We start from the raw sequence: 17729 nt of genomic DNA, 5'->3' as shown, positions 1-17729 counted from the left end.
CATGGTCTTCAAAAAGCAATGTGCAAAGTGTCGTATGTATATAGAGTTTAAGAACACCATCCTGTACATGTATCATCACTGCTAGGTTCAGATTTCGGTACATTAACTGGCAGGGGAGGTAAGGAAGGAAATAGTTAACAATCCACCTCCACAGGCTTTTGGTATCTGTCTCCTGTAAATTAGGTCATAAAAATGCCAGGCCATTTAAGCAAAATCAAATGCTCTTAAAGCCAGTGTTAAGTAGTCGCACAGCGTGTGTAAATCAAGCATATAAAAATGTTCCCTTGGGCAAGCGGATTAAATATTGTCCTGGTCGTGACAATCTGTTCATTAGCACCGTCCATCTTCCCTGACCAGCAGATTGCAGAAGATGTAAAACCTCCACAGCAGTTACGAGCAACGGAATTCTAGTTGCAGCCAAATTTCAAAGGCAAAAACCTACGTCTACTTCCTCCCATAACATGATAATCATGACTAACCACAGTTAACAGACATAATTATGGCAAACATACAGGGGAGCATATGGAAGAGTGTAATGTTTTCTAGAAAGCACATTCTCGTGCATACATCATGTTAAAAGTAAAATATTTACTGGGATACCACAGACATTAGCAGATCTCCAATTATTTATTTTATTGTCGTTTATTTATATAGCACCAGTCATATTACGCAATGCTGTACAGATGATATGCCAATTTTGTTACCCATTTACTTCAATATCTTTATTTGGTTGCATGCCAGAGAATAATTGCACCGAGACCACTGTAAGTAAATGGGTAGATTAACCTTTAATTTATATAAACTACATACTACTGATTCCCTCAGCATTACACTATACCTTAACAACGTTAATCTTATCACTATACATTCTTATCTATTAATAAAGACACCGACAACTTTGTAGTGGCAAATAACGTAAACTTTTTATTTATTTATTATTTATTTATTTGTTTACTATTAATTAACCTATGAAAGGGTGGCAGTGAGAGCAATACAATCAGCTAACAACTAATAGCGAAACCGAACAGTGTATGGTCCACAGACACTAACCACTGGTCCCAGGCACCACAGTTCTTTACGATCGGCCGGTGCTAAATCTGGCATCATCGTGACCACTCCCCTCAGGGCTCCCAAAGACGTACGTGCACAGTGCAGGTCAAGGGGTCTTCGCACAGAGGTACCAAGAGCCAGGGTGCTTTGAAAGGAGCAGCGACGTGCGGCCAATCAGCGGTAGTACCGTATGAATTAGTCGCTGATTGTAAAAGCTCTCCTGCCTGCCAACCTTTCCCATTTCTTTCTTCTACTAAGCCCTAACTTAATGCAAACAGGGAGGGTGGGCGGGAAATCCCGATGACAAGAGGAAGTTGAACTGCCTAGTCAGTAGTATATATCAAAAGTCTCCTCCTACTTTCCCCCTAACATCCGGGAACCAAACACCTCCCACATTTAACACTGTAATGTCCGTGCCTGCTTCGTAACAAGCAGCTGTGTTTATCTGCATTCAGCTTTAGGGCTTCATTTTTAACAGTTCAAGGACTGATGTTTATGGTCACACAGGCACTCTATATGAAACTTAGTTAAAATGAACACAGTAGAGGGGTAGACCATAATAGGTAGGGGATCAACCAACTGCAGGAAGTCAGACCTGGTCTATGAATAATGACAGAGAATGGGATAGAACTGAGGTGTTCACCTGTTTGTTGCTTACACAGAAGAAAATCTTTACACATGTACTCCTATATACTTAAGCTGGATGTATGAACTGCGCTTCATCTGGGAGGCACTTTTCGCATATTTTGTTTTCAATTCAAAAAATATTTTTTTTTATGGGGTAGCCGGTAGTAATGTGGACATAATACAGTCATCAACCACAGAGATTAAGTTAAAAAAAAAAAAAAAAAAAAAAAAATTAAAAATCCTTTTACGTACAGTTGAGCAGAATTAAGTATTTGCAAAGGGCAGGGGCTGTTGACTGTTGATGTTTGCACAGAGCTCCCAACAGCTAGACAAACTAAATAGTTTGGATAGATACTGTGGATTCTGGGAAATCCAAATCAAGATCAAATTAATCCGATGATCAGTTCACATGTAGCAATGTCCATTGTAGGTATACAAATATATATATATATATATACGTATGACTATTTTATTATACTAAACACAGACTTGTACAATACAAACAAATAAACAGTGCAATTTATACACTGCAGTGACCGGTAATCCACCAATCATTAGCCACAATAAGAGATATTTATTCAACTGTTCAATAATACTACCATGCTTACTCAGTCTCATACTTGTAACCACCTTAATGTCAGGTTATTACGTCATGTATTTTTCTGTTACCCATACTCTACTGTGCACTCATCCATTACTCCAATAGGATTCTCCCTAGCCCCTACTTTGCTGCCCACTGCATACTGCCCTGTGCACCAATGTTTCCCCCTCTGTCAATTACATTCTTTTGGGAAAACAGAACCAAGAAGATTCTTTTATTCCACTTCTGATACCAGTGTACAAAGGACAAGCATATGCACGTATGTATATGTATTTAAATTCATAGCATAAAGCTATGTAGTTTTAGGAAAAACAACTGTTCATACAAGATTGCAGGCATATATTACAGGGGCACTGTACTCAGTCTTAAGCAAAAATATAACGTGTCACAGTCCTATTCTATTTTTACTTCTTTAATGTGTTCCAGTCAACATGTACTTATCTACATTAAGTTTTGAAATCTATTTTGCAATTTCTTAAGTGCCATCCACACTGTGTGATTTTAACCTGGGGGTGTTTTGCAGAGTTCCGAGTCATATGCAGCTTTTCATGGTAATCTGCAAAGCATCATGCGCCCATACAAACATAAGGAAAGAAAAAAAACTAAAGAAAATCAGTGCAGATAAAACAAATCTGACTGGCCCTTTTGTGCCGTATTTGCTTTAACATATTCTAAGATCCCAATTAAGAGATACATTTTACAAATACATTGCATTTTCCCATTGTTTACCTTTTCCGACAATTCCCATCACATTTTCTGCAAAAATAAAAATTTGCAATAGCTTCTAGATACATTCACAAAATGTTTATTTTTAAATTATACTCGCCAACAGATCACATGACTTCAAATTGTTACATTTACAATAGCGCCTAACTGTCCCAATTTAAATGGCACAGTCCCCATTCCTTCCTGGTAGCCAGGACGTTTATCCTAACTGCTTAGAATGTTGGGAGGTATGTCCTGCTCACCTACAGAGAAGAGGTGACAGCAGTAATGGAGAGCTGCATGCAGGAGAGGGGAGGGTGGAGAAGGACTAGCTCTTTAAAACAATAAAAAAATAAATAAATAAAATAGAGAAGAGCAAGACAAACCCCCAGGTTAACATTGCCACACCCATCATGAGGTAATCACACCCCTAAATGGGCCCAGTCACACCAATTTTCAGCTAAGGAGTGGCCGTGGCTGAATCAGAGAACATGTTGGGTGGTATGTTTTTTCTACTGCCATCGGGAGGCGGGGGGGGGGGAAAATAGGCTTCATCCAGTCAGGAAAGAATATTGTAATATAAATAAGTTTTCTTTATGAACATTGCTCAAATGTGCCAATCTAAAAGCCATAGCAACTAATTCAGCAATTAAAGTTAATTTTATAGCTTGCACTAAATAAGCCAATTGCTGGTTGCTATGGCTTTAGTGCAGATTTATACCTTGTAGCGGCGATTGTAAATAACCCGTATTTAAAAAAGAAGTGAAAGCACAGAGTTGTATATAATGGAGTATATTGGCAAAAAAAAAAAAAAAAAAAAAAACCACTCCACATACACGAAATACATTCCATCCTTTCAGGATTTGCAAAACTGATGCAGTGGAAAGGGGGCGTGGTGATGTCACAGTGTGGGCATGGCCACACACCCTGCTCGTTTGCCTAACGAGTCTGAAGTTCCAGGCCACCACTAAACCTCTTCCATTAAATCTCACAAGCAGAGCCACATGCACCCATGGCAAGTGTGCTCTGCACCTGGGGTCATGGCTCCCAATATTTTGACCAAAGTAGCCAAAAGTTACCTTATGTACCTACAAGAGCAAAGGTAATCACACCCCAACTATCACATATAGAACGATCAGGGTTTGCAGATAGTGTGTTGTTGGTATTTATTGTAATATCACCAGCACTTTTACATTAATGCATTGCCTTTATAAGATTATTATCAAAAAATCAAAACCCATAACACCCCTTTTGCATGGCTGACCCTAGCGACAACTACAACTGCTTCAATTTGGTGATGGGAGTACTTGAATGTGCAAAGTGGTGCCTGGCAAAGGGGCTTATACTTGTACCTCAGTTTAAACTGGTTTCCTTTTTCCAATTAGAGTCTAAACCCTTGTCACCAGGCATAAACACCCCACGTACAATCATAAATGTGAGCTGATTTAGTTTGTACGCCAGGGCAGCTTTTCAGGCCCGGTGCAAGGTTGCTCGGCGCCCTAGGTAAAGCTTAAGCTTGCATTTGTCAATGTATTCTGTAGATGCAGAATTAGTTATACTAATAGAAAGCAACAAAGGAGAGCCAAATAGAGTGCAAATAGTAAAAAACAAATGCTTCTTCAACTACCCTAGAGTAGCCCCGGCTTGGTGAATAACAGCGGTGCCTTATTATGCATCGCTGCAATTTGTCACCGGACTATTATCGTACATAGACCCCATAGTCTAACTTTTCTGTAGCATCCTCTCTCTTGCCTCCCCCCCCCCCCTTCTCTTGCCTCAGTCCCCCCCCCACTCTCTTCTCTTGCCTCCGTTCCCCCCCCCTTTTCTCTTGCCCCTTTTTCTCTGTACTTACCTTAGCTTCTTCATTTTAATTCCTCTTTTCTTGCCTTCCTCTAGCTTTCTTACTTCTTTTTTCCAGTCGGCTCCTCTACACTGGCAGCGTCGTGACGTCACAACGCTGCCGGGAGCCGGACAGATTTAAAAATGCGGTGCTGCACTGTAGCACTGCATTTTAAAATTGCTAAATGAATGCTTGCAGCGCGATCTGCCCTGGGCGATCGCACCGCCCGCATTAATTTAGCAATTATTGGGTCCCCGGCCTCAGTGTCGCCCCCCCAGAGGCCGGCGCCCTAGGCAGCTGCCTAAGGCTGCCTAGTGGTAACTAGGCAGTGAATCCCAGTCTGACCCTGCAAGTTGAGGTTTTATTTAACACAAACATGTTAAAAATGTCAGAAGCTAAACAAACCTGTGATCTGAATTTATACTGAAAACTGAAGGGAAATACTTTGAAAATATACTATTTTGTGTAACTATAAACCAATTTATTTACCAGTTGCATGATAATTATGTAATTAAATTCTACTGTTCTCTTGGGTGGGTGGGGGGGATTCAATTCCACTGAAGTCCCGTTGGAGCTTTGAGGGACGTAAGGTACCCAAACAACGCTGCAGCGTCTCCCATTGAGACGCATCCCTTGTGCTAAACGGAATCCTTCCAAAATACACCTCTACTAGTATGTCAAAAAACACTGCAGCAAAAACTCAGAAATCAAAGCATCTTTATTACAACATACTCAAAATGTATTTATCCACTGAACAGCTAGAATCTGCATCAGACAGTATTTTGAACAAACAATAGTTTAATACAGCTGCTCACACAATAAAATGCTGAGGGCTGAGGTGTGAGGTGTAATTGGGATTGAAAAAAATGACACTGTTCTTCCCTACCCAGCCATACAATGTGGGTGTGAGAGGGGGATTTTCTTATTTCATTAGCTCTCCATACCTGAAAATTCAATAGATTTGCAGCAGTTCCATGTAATTGCCTCCTGCAACTGGCCTACACACACCAGCTGGCCAAAATACTAAGAATATAATCCTGTTTGTGTGTTCAGCTTTAACCGATGAGTTCAGCATCTGCGATGTGTTGTATTTACTTGCAGGTTTTTATTAGGGTGGTTTATACTCTGCTGGAACAGAGCAGCAAATCTCTAGAAGAGGGTTGTCTAGATGAACACATCACTATTCCAGACTACAACCCAGCATGTTTATTTTATTATATTTACATAGATATTAATCACAAGGGTAATTGAATATACTGTAAAAATATAGCGTTGTTTGGGTACCTTACGTCCCTCAAAGCGCGCCAACGGTACTTCAGTGGTGTATATATATATATATATATATATATACACACACACACACACACACATACATATACATACATACACACACACACACACACACACACACACACACACATACATACACTGAACTATGCAAAAGTTTGAGAGGTGTGGAAATATTGCTGCAAAGTGAGAATGCTGTCCTAAATAGAAGTGTTAATAGTTTACTTGTATCATTTAAAATGCAAAGAGAATGAACAGAAGAAACCCCAAATTAAATAAATATTTGACCACCCGTTGCCTTCAAAACAACATCAATTCTTCTAGTTACACTTGCAAACAGTGTTCGAAGGCTCTCAGCAGGGAAATAGTACTCCAAAATGTTTGGATTAAACCACAGATCTTCTGTGTATGTAGGCTTGTTCAAAACCTACTGTCTCTTCATATAATCCCAGCCAGAATCTATGATGAGATCCTTGTTCTTCACACGGACGATAGTTCTTAATGAGAGAATAATATATATTCTAAGCAATGTGCAACCATGTTTATTGATTCATTTCATCACAAACTACATACAGTGGTTTCTTGCACACTTGCTTTTTTGGGGCTTTGTTAGTATATAAGTTATTAGGGGTTATATTCTAACAAAGTCCAAAAAGAGCAAGTGTGCAAAAAACAGATGGATAGATATATATATATATATAAAAAAAAACCAAAAAAAAAAAAAAAAACCACCACACACAACACTGCAACATCTGGACATTTTCATTGTCTAATGTGGTGTTTTGCTGGAAACATGGTGTTTAAAAAGCAATGTGCAAAGTGTTGTATGTATATAGAGTTTAAGGATACCAACCTGTACATGTATCAACTGAATTTGTGGAAGTCTACATTTTAATCCAGGTGAACCGAATATATTATTTTCCACTCAATTCATACCCATCCCACTACTGCAGCGTTCAAGACTTTTTACAAGTTACGTTATATAACTTCACAGAAACAGATACATACTTGCATACACATTTTGTAGTAGAACACAATAGATTATTAAAATGCAGCCAAAGAACTCACTAGGACTCAGTAACATCACAGAAGCTGTGGTTCCTAGTGAATATGGTGCCATGTACACTTTTCAATACCAGCCCCCCCCCCCCCCCACCAAGAGCAGTAGAAAGGCTCTTGCTACGGTTTGTGCTGCTACATAGGTGTAATAAGTCTGTATTTCAAATAACCATCTTGTTGTACCAGTAAGTTAGCAGCTTACCAGTGAACCTTCCACCCATTCCTCCTGCACCAACTGTAAATAAATGCACTGGCCAGTTGAGCAACATCAATATCAAAGATGCAAATCATGATCACTGAAATTCCTCCACTAAACACTTCATGCAAGTTGTAAGCTGGACTCCATACACTAGAAGCATTCACAGAGAAGTGTAGTACCCAAGGCTCATGAGGCAAAACCTGAATACAATCATTTATATACAATTTAGAAGATCATATCAATAGATGTTTTATAGTTTGTTATATCTGCTACATTTTATGTATATATGTTACATTTTGCAATGTTTTGCTGAATACAGATAGAAAGACATTACAGCCAGTTGTGAGAAAGCCCAGGGAGATAAACTATATAGAGTATAACATCACAGATGGAAATTCTCCCCAAAGCAGCAAGGACAAGCCCTAGATAAGTCACTGTGTAAACAAAAGACTGCTTATCCCCTCATACTTCTGTGACAGGCGACCTTAGAGCCTCATCCGCCCCTCTGAGCCTTCACCTGCAGATCCTTCCTGTTTGTTATAGCTTGCAACAGATGTTTAATGCCTGCTGATCTGTTATTACAGATACTGGTCTCTTTCTTTAATTAAAATGTATTGTTTTAACTTCACTGAGACAAAGGGTAATGCGCGGCCCTTTTGAAGTTGAGTGCAGCCCCTGAAGCATATCAGGTTGCCCATCACCACTGAATACCATACCATCTAGGAACTAACCCCACAAGAACATTACACGCTTGGGAGGTTACAGATCTGTCAACAGGTCTGCTCCTCTACCTCAGCAGACAACTTTATACTACATTCTGTGACCAGAACACATGATCAGACCATGTACAACAGCTTATAACTTCACATGCAGAGCACGTGTCATCATAAGCTCTCACATTTAAAAGATCTGAGAACATATACACTAAATAATACAGAGAAGTCATTTACACAGGTCTAAAACATGCGAGTATGTTGTGTAAATGCACCTATGTATCGGTCTCATGCATAGATGTGCACCCACCATTCAAGTTTTGGGAACTGGCCCTATAGAACCAATCTTCAGACAGTTCTGCAGGACCTACTAGAAATGGATAGATTAAAATGAGTGAAAGTTTTACATGCTGCTCATCCTACCATCACTTTAGCACCAACCCTTTTGTTCAAGTATAATATATACTTTATAAATACTCACACAACTCATGCATTAATCATCATGTTGTTATGTTATACATACTTGCCTACTTTTAGTTGGGACCCTCTGGGAGATGGATACAGTACATGGTGGAAGGGCAGGAAAGAGTGGAGCACGGTCTACAGCGTCATTTTGCCTTGCCCTCCCACAATGAAAACTACATTATTCAGCAGGGCGGGGCTAAAATGATGCGATTCACAGCGAATCGCGTCACTGAGGCACTGCCCCCTTCACTAGGAAGCGGGCAGGATGCGGGAGATTTGCTTGTGCTTCTGGGAGTTCTACCCGGAATTTGGGAGTCTCCCAGACATTCCAGGAGAGTTGGCAAATATGACGTTATGTAAATAAAAATGCTGGACTGCCCTGGTAGCCTATAATTACGGTTAGCATGGCTGAGCGGAAACGTCAGTGACTTTCGAAACGTATTTGGCAATAATTTGAGTGATTGTTTTCAGACCTCTCAACTTGCTAATGTTTCTCAAATAATGGTGTCCGAGGTGATGTTAGTATGGAACACCGAAGGACGAAACATAAGCAAAGGGCCACAAAAGGCAAAAACACATACTCCGTGACATCTGTGCAATATTTTGTAGCACATATTAAAGACAGGAGAACAACTGTATATGAAATTACTGAAAAAAAAAAAAATCAATCTAGAGAACTAGGATATAAAAGGTAGATTGCAGTACATAATTTGCCAATCACACCCAGCAACGCATGTTTGCGGCAGTGCAAAGAGCACACTGGCAATAGACTACTGAGCAGTGGAGGAAGGAAATAAGGTTACATGTGGCACCAACCTAAAGTACTCTACAGCCCAAAGTGCTTCTTTCCAACAAGGAAGGGTTCTGCTGGATCCATAATCTTGTGGGACACATTTCCCATCTTGTAGCAATTCTTCCCTGATGGTAGGAGGGATGTCTATCTCAGGATCAAGGAGACTTTTGCAGACATCAGATAGTCTACTGACCCAGGCACTTATATAGTCAGTGTATTGTCCACCAGGACACTTCCAGCAGATGCAAGGAACAGCACTGGCCCACACCAGACATTGGGGGATCGGCCTGATTGTAGGGAAAGCTGGAAGCCAGGTAATATCCTTAAATTAGATTTAAAATGATTTAATGAAAGTCAATATTCTAGACTACTTCCTGAAGAAGTAATGTAGTTATTAAACACAACAAAAAAAAAAGGACTACACAAGTTGGCCTATAGCTCTCTGGACATAATCCTTAGTTTGCTCACAGTAAAATAAACAAAGGAAAAAAAATGAAAAATAGCAAGCCCCTTATATTCAAAGCCTGCAAAATTAATTAATTAGCAGTGACACTTGGAGCTTGAGAATCCCAGTGCAAACAGCACAATGCTTAAAGTCAGCAAAGACAGTGACCGTAAATTAAATTCTGCTGCCACAAGCCCATCTGCTGCATCTGATTGATGATTTCTGTATTCCACTTGTGTTTAGATAAGGAGCTTGCGTTTTCCCTTTTTAGCTTTCATTCCACTTGGCAAACCAGCGAGGCACAGTTGTTATTCTTGGTTTAAGTAATCCATGATGTTGCTGTAACAGAATAGGTCTCCAACAAGACGCTTAAGCATAGAGAGAGGCCTCGCGTCCTGTAACGTCATTACAATTGCTAAACGGTTTTAGAAGGAAAACACAAGCTGAATCCGTGCCATCCCGATCTTCCTCTGTCTTACAGAATCTCTGGAGCCTGACAAACTCCAGAAAGAAGCCAATTCTTCACAGTAGCACGAGTATGGAGGAAATCCGTTATCATATACAGAAAATAATGCTTTATACCATCTGCTTAGAGGGAAGAAGCTAATCGCCGTAGAGTAAAGTTGTACTATGTGGAATATAATAGTTATTCACCCTAATCTAGAAATTCTCTCTCATTTTCTATTAAGCAACAAATCTACACGACACTGTAGTAAGTTCCTGCCCACATAATTTAATGATAAATTACCTTCTATAAAAGCTCCTAACATTCACAAATGTACCAGTACCACGTTTATACTGAGGACTCAAATCTACCCTTCCTCCCCACACTTCTCCAACATGTGACTTACAAACTTTCAAGCGTTCTCTGAAAACCTACCTATTCAGACAAGCGTATAATATTCCTCAACCACCATCTTAACCTCACTACCTTTAGCCTGTTACACAATTTCACACAAGACAACTACCCCCGGACCAACATTATTGTGTGACAGGATCATTTAGCTTATGAGTCACCCTACCTTTGCAGTCTGGCTGGGCCAAGATGCAAAATGTATACTTAACCTCATGTGTCAATCTCCCATTGTCCCATAGATTGTAAGCTTGCGAGCAGGGCCTTCTCACCTCTTTGTCTGTTTTACCCAGTTTGTTTATTAGTTTATTACGTTTGTCCCCAATTGTAAAGCGCTACGGAATATGTTGGCGCTATATAAATAACTGATGATGATGATGTGACGAAGCATGTATTTTCTATATCTATTTTATGGACAAGTTGAGAGTTATCATCCTTCCTCCTCTCAGTTACCACCGCCCCTCAAGTGTCCCTCACCATTAAAAGCGCTAAAATTTCAACAGGCTCCAAAGGCCGCTAACTTGGTGGCAACTTTGATCCTGCCCTCTGCTTTACCCCTCACAGCCAGTCTCTAGATTGTTAGAAAACACCTTTTTATCCAGGATGCAATCAAAACACTTCTACATAGACTTATCTCCCACTAGGACTACTGCAACCTCCTCCTACCTGCCATTCCCCTCGCCCATCTGTCCTTGTTTTAGTTCATCCTAAATCATACTTACCAACATTTGTATTCAGAGGTGATGTCGAGACATGTGCGCAGGGGGAACACGATGTACCAAATGGCTTAATTTTGGCCCCTCGCTCATGATGACCCAAACCCACCCACTTCATTAGGAAGTTAGTGGGATCCCAGACAGTCTCCTGGGAATTCCGGTAGGGTAGGCAAGTATGTCCTAAATGCCACAACAAGACTGGCGTTCTTCTCTTGCTATGGAGCAGTGTGGTGCCTTACAAATTAACAGATATTATCAACATTTATATAGCAACAGCATATTCTGTAGTGCTTTACAAGACTAGGTATTGCAGACAGAAAAAGAGTGCCCTCTGCTCGCAGGTTTGCAATGGTATTTTGATACAGAAGGGCAAGTGCTGCATACTGTATATTAGCACTGCCAAATTGCAAAGGTAAAACTGCTTAGTGGGCTATATGTCCAGTCACACAGCAATGTTGGTCAGGGGGTCAGAGTAGGTTGTTGATTTATGTAAAGGGGTGGAAATAGGGTACCCCAGTGAGATTAAGAGGGTGGTTGAGGAATTTCATAAACTTGCCTGAAGTGTTGGGTTTTCAGAGAACATTCAAAGGTTCGAAGATTTGAAGACCTGAGGGAAAGGGAGGGAATTCCACAAAGTGGGTGCGAGACAAGGGAGGAGATGTATGTTGGTGCAGTTTTGTTTTCAGCCTTGTATATTAATAGGAGAGATTTCTATTGGATAACAAAGAAAACACAGCCCACCAATGTAGAGACTAACAGAGTGGAGCAGCAGTGCAAGAATGACTTGCAAGGATAATCAAACTAGCCGCTGCATGCAAAAATAAAAAGATTGCGGGGATGAGACTCTGGTTCGGGGTAGACCAGTAAGGATGTCATTGCAATCAATGTAGAAGAGGAGTGCATGAATTAACATTTTTGCAGTGTCTTGTGTAAGATATGTGCACATTCTGGAAAGGTTTCTTAAATGTATGCAACAGGATTTAGATATAGGTTGGATGTATAATAATATTATTTGTGTTATCAATACGGAATAAGATTACATACTCCAACTTTATTCCATAATTCACAAGAGATAGGTTATTATTCAGTTGGTCAATTTTCAAACAGTGTCTCTGAAATCTTTTGACATACTAAACCCAATGCTTACTTGCACACAATTATATAAGCGTGACAAAAAAAAAAAAAAAAAGTTATATACAACGTAAATTAAGCAACTGTACTCATTAGAGTCTGTAAATTAGTTGTCAGTGTGTCGACTGTAAAAAAACACATTGCGTCTAAAAATATATATACACACACACACACACTATCTATCTATACATATACATATATATTAACAGTGGCCGGAAGACAGTGTATAAAGAATGTTAGCAAAATGCTGGATTTGAAGGTTTTCCCCATTTAACTTACAAAAAAATAAAAAAAATAATGGACTTATAACCAATTCTACCAAACAAATTCTTACGTTTCAGTGTATGAACCCTTACACAAGCAAGCCTGCGCCAAGAGCGCGATTCCTTCTGCCCAATACTAGTCTGACAATAGTCTCTCTCTGCATATAAAAGCCGTTTTGTTCCAGCATCCCTAAAGACACATACTATATTTTAACTGGCGAGAGTTGAAGAGTTTTGTTCAACCTTAAGAAACATCATCAAGTGAAGAGACACACTGTTTTGGGAGGACATTGAAATATTTACAGTATTATACATGGAAAAATTAGGCAGCTTTGTTTACTTAATCACTAATGTGTGGAGTCTGTGTCCAAAAGAAAGAGCAATTTCATGCTGAGTTGTCCTACAAATGAGCCCTGTGCACAAACAAAATATTCAATCCCCCGGGATTATCAGTCAGCCAAGAATGTGAAAGACAGTTTAGATTAGTACAATGGTTATAAACACAGGATAGATGCAATAGGAATATTGTCCAGTCTATCATCATCTATTTATATAGCGCCACTAATTTCACAGCCATGTACTACTTTATGCTTGATATTCCCTATACATGCCTAGGAAGGAATGTGTGAAGTCTCTTCTTTCCTAGCTTTGTTGTATGTATTAATGACCTACACTTATCACCCTCATTATTTTAAAGGGCAACTCCACCTAAACATTTTCCCATTAACACTCTATCTACTGAAAACCAGAACTACTGGGTTTTCTATGCCCAGGAATGTGTGGTTTGGAAACCCAAATAATTTTTTTATGATCAATGCAGCTCACTGGCAGACCTCCTCAGCCATCCAATCAGCTGCCCTGACTACCTTGAGTTCCAGCCATCAAGAAGGGTTTGTCATACGATTGGTTATGGCAGTGGTTCCCAAACTGTGCGCCTAGGCTCCCTGGGGTGCTTCGGCAATCTCACAGGGGTGCCTCGGCCAGAGCCAATGGTAAGCAAGACGGGGGACTACTTAATAATTATTTTGGTTCAGGGGTTTCTTGAAAAAAATTATGGAGACCCTAAGGGTGCCTCTGACTGAAAAAGTTTGGGATCCACTGGGTTATGGCATCTCCTGAACCAGTAAACTAAAAACAAAAGTCAGGACCCATGTTTCTGCTAGTTGGGGAAGGGGTGTTAATGTCAAGTAAAAACCAAGGAGGAGTGCAAATTTGTAAGTATCATAAGTGTTTGCACAGTTACACATTAATGGGCTGTTTGCCCAGGCTACATTTACATAATGAAATAGAATATGGCAAACAGTGTAAAGAAACACATTATTATAATAATTTGCACACTAGGATGTTAAAGAAATGTTGACATAAGAAATATCTAAAAGTACTGGGAAAAACAAACAGCATGTGTGTACATACATACATACATACACCAGGCACTCTGACAATCTGATAAATCCGAATATATTTAACAGAAATATTAAACAATCATTTTGACATGAATCTTACGAATATTATGCTGAAAAAAGGTATGTCCTGGGTTGTGTGGGGAGTTCCCACTAAAGTCTTAATAGAACCGATAGGTTATCATTGTCTGAACCCATAAATAGCCAATGCGAGCTTTCAGGTGTTAACGCACAAGTACATTATTGACTGTAAATATATAAAAGCATTTTTATTATTAAGATCAACATTGAGTGTAAGATAACTTTGAAATGAGAAAGCCAGGCAATATTCTACCTCAAACCAACTATTAGAACAGTAGGAACATGCTATTCAGGAGGTACCATACTAACAGCCCTTCTTAAGGTAGAAGACCCCAGATAGGATTTGAGGTGAGTTGCCAAACAGCTGATTGAAGGAGCTGCAGGCATGAAGATGACCGAGAAGGAAATTTGTAGTTTACTTTCTAACAAACCTGTACTTGGCACGCCCGCTATAACTGAATAATGTCTAAACCTTTCTGCGGATATAAAAGTCCTTTTATGCCAGCCATTGTTTACTTGTTATTATTACACATGTGGGCTGACTACAGTTTACTTATGGTGATATCCCATCCATCCCACGCACATTTAGCACTGTGCCTCTTCATTTTTTCTGTTTACAGTATACAGTTTTGATACTATGCAGAAGCATATGGACCATCTGAATTTGAACCTTTCTTGACAGAATGCCCACTGTTATCCCACAGTGCTGGTAGGCACAGGGGCCAATCCATCAAGTGCAATTCAAAGGGAAAAGTATACTATACTTGTCCATAGCAAACAGTTACCTGTGAAGTGGCAACAAGACTGAGCTACATAATGCTTGGTGCAAAGGTGTACACTACAGGTAGGCCATGCACAATAATAATAATAATAATAAATAATAATAAATAATAATATTATGTGAGGGAGGTGCTAAACATCAGTCTTTCTATATAACTTGTTTTAAAACAATTATAAAAGTTGGAATATAGAATATATTTAAAATTGCACAACCCACTCCCCACATTGCCCAACAGGCAACAAGAACAAGTGTCAAGCTGTGCAAAAGATAAACGGTCTGCCTTATCACTATGCTTGATCATCATTGTATGGGTTAATTGATTTGTAAATAGAATAATTATGTTGCAAAAGTGAATAAAAGAAAACTGGCAATGTCAACTTTAGAATAAAAAGAAACCCAAAACCTAAAAATAAATAAAATTGCACACTTTAACCATTTGAAAATCACACTTGCCAAATTTCATTTGCAAATTTAATAGCTATTCAGAAAACATGTAATAACGGGTCCAATGACATATACACTATGTGTACCACATTCATTCTACAACACTTTTCAATGTTTGTTCTAAGTCAACAGACAAATTAAGGGATCAATCACATAGAAAAAAATATTGATCACTATCTTGCTGCAACAACTTTCAACAGATGTTCCAATTCTCCACACAACTCTGGTCTGATATATCTGAGAACCACACCGTTTGATGTGGTATTGCACTGCCTACATGTAATATAACAACAATTTTGTAGTATATTTGTAGATTACAACAAAACAAGTAAACTACTAGTGCTCCCAATCAACAGTTTGGCACCAGTTTATCCTAACAAGTCTTCTGCGGTTTGAATGTTATTTACAAGAAAACAAAAAAAAAAAAAAAAGCGACATTGTTTCGGAGAGTTGAATGTCAGTTTGGGAGGGAGAATATTAAGTCGCAGCATAGTAAAAGCTTCTACAATAGTTTAATACTTAATGTGGACCAGTAAAAACTTCCTAGTGACAACTCATTACTTGTAATCACAATTCATACACAAATCTGATGTCAGACAAAACTGCAGAAGGGCTGCCTGCTTGAGCACAGGTGAATTAAAAATACTTCTGCTCTTAGTTGCAGACCAGTGCTCAAGAACTTTGTCGCCCATGTGAGGTGCCCACTCCTAACATTGACAGACATGTGGGTGTGCAGCAGGTACCTGAAGATCTTGACGATGAGACAGGCAATCAGGAAAGTGCTGAAGCCACACACGAAGATGAACACGCTCTTGATGGTGGGCATATACTGTTCAATGCTATTAAAGCGGGTCACCTTGGCGGTGTCGTTGCCCTGAGATGAAGGCGTCTCGGTGCTGTAGCTGGCATTGCTGGCTGCAGGAGAAAGCATGTCCTGCTCCCGTCTGTACACGGAGCTGCCCACAGCATCACATGCCAGCAGGCAAATGCACAAGGTCAGCATGAGAGCTCTCATCTTCAGTCCTTGTATGGTGGGTGACTGTGCGCTGAACGCCCCAGCTGGATCTCGTACTGCGGCTCTGTGCGCTGTGCGAGCTACAAGACCTTCTCCTCCGCTGGCTCCAGCTGCTCTGCTCACACACTGCAGGAAATAGGATTGGGAACCCGGAAGGGTTTTTAACCACGTTGCAGTGAATCATTTGATGAGGGACACTCAGGGGAGGGTTAGAAGTTTGGGCAAGAGAATAAACAGACAGAATTCCCCTCGAGCGTTACAATCATTTTAGGATGTCACACCTCTTCTGTCCGTGTCTAATAAACATTACAATATTGTGGCAGCTAATAATCACTGAAGCCAGAATCAGATAAGCTGTGAGGGGCTGCCAATCAGCAGAACACTGAACAGCCATTAAAATGTAGTGACATTTTTATGGGTAAGAACAATACAGGTCAGTAAAAATATGACATCCTGCTGTCAGTGTTACATTGTAGAGAGACTTTCTAAACAACTGATTTTGAGATGTTGTAGTTTCATACTTTTAAACTTTGGGCTTAAGTCTCTTCTATATGATGCTACTATAACAATACACACCAATATTATAAATCAGAGCCTGCTGATTTATTTATTTTTTTATTTTTATTTTATTCCTTGTGGGGCCCTATGCAACAAATTGTTTGGGGTCTCCCTTACTCCCTCCGTTTGTCAAAAAAAGTAAACGGATTAGAGTAATCCATAATTGATGACTTTTTGGACCGTCCCTCTTTCAAAGGGCTAGGGTGTGACAATTTAATTTGTGTCATCTAGACCCTGCCTCCCCCGCTGCGTAATGATAATGTTATTGTGCAGGGGAACATTACCATGATGACACAAATCACATCATCATTACAAATCACATCTTGATACTGTGAGTCGCATCATCAAGGCCCCTCTATCTTTACAATAATGCAGTTTCCCAATAGTCAAGTATGGAGTAATATGGGCCCCGCAATGCTCACTGGGCTCTAGCAGGCCAAACGGATATTCCGGCTCTGTTACAAGTGGCCAAAGATTAGAAGAAATGTAACATTCTGCACTTTTGATCATGTTTGGGTGGGTCTTGGTCCTAGTTTGCAGCCTTTGTTTGCTATCATAAGGCACTCACTTACATTTTCTCAAGTTAACATTTTATTTTACTGCACACATGGAATAACAGCCATGCCTAGAGAGTGTACATACTATCTGTTTAATAAAATAATTGATTGTGGTTAGTTGCAATTTCCTTATTTTAGTAGAAGTT

The 17729-nt window shown here is 39.7% G+C and overlaps 1 protein-coding gene across 2 annotated transcripts in view; it reads right to left on the bottom strand.

Annotated features, from left to right (window-relative positions):
• FAM174B (family with sequence similarity 174 member B) overlaps positions 1–16609 on the bottom strand; it is a 37220-nt gene extending 20611 nt beyond the window's left edge. For both annotated transcript variants that reach the window (XM_075207716.1, XM_075207715.1), the window contains exon 1: positions 16197–16609. In XM_075207716.1, coding sequence (XP_075063817.1) covers positions 16197–16468 — 272 coding nt within the window. In that variant the 5' untranslated portion in view covers positions 16469–16609. The remainder of the gene's footprint in view (positions 1–16196) is intronic.
• Between the last annotated feature and the right edge of the window lie 1120 nt (positions 16610–17729).

The sequence above is a fragment of the Mixophyes fleayi genome, chromosome 4 (genome assembly GCF_038048845.1).
Source record: "Mixophyes fleayi isolate aMixFle1 chromosome 4, aMixFle1.hap1, whole genome shotgun sequence".
Taxonomy (NCBI): domain Eukaryota; kingdom Metazoa; phylum Chordata; class Amphibia; order Anura; family Limnodynastidae; genus Mixophyes; species Mixophyes fleayi.
This window is presented reverse-complemented; position numbering and strand designations above follow the sequence as displayed.